Source organism: Cornus florida, unplaced genomic scaffold, assembly GCF_030987335.1.
Source record: "Cornus florida cultivar Cherokee Brave unplaced genomic scaffold, ASM3098733v1 CherokeeBrave_3.0.0_Hap2_Chr07, whole genome shotgun sequence".
Taxonomy (NCBI): Eukaryota; Viridiplantae; Streptophyta; class Magnoliopsida; order Cornales; family Cornaceae; genus Cornus; species Cornus florida.
Genome location: NW_026775577.1, coordinates 72,915,180 through 72,916,574, shown reverse-complemented (window position 1 = coordinate 72,916,574; position 1,395 = coordinate 72,915,180). Strand labels below are relative to the sequence as shown.

The 1,395-nt window shown below is 39.0% G+C and overlaps 1 protein-coding gene across 1 annotated transcript; it reads right to left on the bottom strand.

The window, feature by feature from the left end:
* Positions 1–572: 572 nt before the first annotated feature.
* LOC132266305 (uncharacterized mitochondrial protein AtMg00810-like) lies at positions 573–1,105 on the bottom strand. The gene is made up of 2 exons (XM_059767158.1): positions 947–1,105; positions 573–848 (listed from the first exon to the last, which is right to left on the bottom strand). The coding sequence occupies exons 1-2, from the start codon at positions 1,103–1,105 to the stop codon at positions 573–575; spliced, it is 435 nt and encodes a 144-aa protein (XP_059623141.1).
* Between the last annotated feature and the right edge of the window lie 290 nt (positions 1,106–1,395).

Here is a 1,395-nt window from a genome sequence, read left to right as displayed (position 1 = left end):
CTTTCCTTCTATCTTATTGAATGAAGAATTAATCCCTGATGGTGGTGTTAGTGAAGAAATTCTAGGTTTAGGAAGAAAATAAAATGAGAGGAAAAGGCTATCATAGAAAATGTAATTTGCGTATTCTGACTTGTATTACTTATATAGGATCTGAGTGATCAAAGCCACAATCTCAATACAATCTCACCCATAAATTAAGCAATCAATCACAGACCCATAAATTAGGGAAACTATTCATAAACCAAGAGATATTTGCTGCAAGAATAATGCTAAGCTCAAGACAATGTTGATTGGCAATGTAACCGTTGGTGATCATCCATATCACTCCCCATCAAGTTGGAGGGTGGCGGTGGGCCGGTGGCAGGACTCCAAGCATGGACTGCAGAGCATGAAAGACATCCTTAGACAAGGCTTTAGTGAAGATATCAGCAATTTGAGAGGTAGATTGGACATAACATGTAACAAGGGTACCATTAGCAACCTTTTCACGAACAAAATGATAGTTTAGTTCAATATGCTTGGTACGGGCATGAAATACCGGATTCACTATCATATGAAGTGCATTATTGTTATCACAAAAAAGTGCTGGCCGGAGGAGAGGACATTCCAAGTCCAGTTTCTCGAAGGATATAAGAAATCCAAGTGATTTCAGTAGAAATGGTTGCCATGGATCGGTATTCTTCCTTGGCACTAGAACGAGAAACTGTAGCTTGTTTCTTAGAAGCCCAAGAGATGCAATTAGCACCCGAGTAGATATAATAACCAGTGGTGGAGCGACGAGTATTAGGACAACCCACCCAATTAGCATCAGAAAAACCATAAAGATTTAAGGAAGAGTATGATAAAATCTGAATACCATGATCCAATGTGCCTTGTAAATAGCGTAATATATACACTTAACAGCCTGAAAATGAGGGACCCCAGGTTGGTGCATAAAATGGCAAACCATGGAAACAACATGTCTCAAATCGGGCCGAGTTAATGTCAGATATTGTAGAGCACCAACTAAGCTATGATAATTGGTAGCATCCACCACCGGGCCATCCACCATGTGAAGATTATGCTTTTGAGCAAGAGGGGTTCCAAGAGGTTTATAACCAGTCATGGAAGCTTTGGAAAGAATGTCGCGAGCATATTTAAACTGAGATAGGAAAATACCGCCAGAGAAGGGAACAACTTCAATACCTAAGAAATAATGTGGAGGACCTAAATCTTTCGTGGAAAATTCAAAATTGAGACGGGAAATAAGACTAGACAAAAGAGATACTTGTTATAATAATATCATCAGCATACACAAGCAAGAGGATGAGGTTACCATGAGAGCGAAAAATAAATAAGGAAGAGTCAGCATAACTACAAGTAAAACCAATACGAATAAGAAACAAACTAAAGCGA

Bases quoted from the DNA above. Each gene is read 5' to 3' on its own strand.
- LOC132266305 (XM_059767158.1), bottom strand. From the start codon at position 1,105: ATGACTGGTTATAAACCTCTTGGAACCCCTCTTGCTCAAAAGCATAAT. The intron at 849-946 runs GTTTGCCATTTT...CATGGTATTCAG, and splicing joins TGAGACATGTTGTTTCCATG to ATTTTATCATACTCTTCCTT.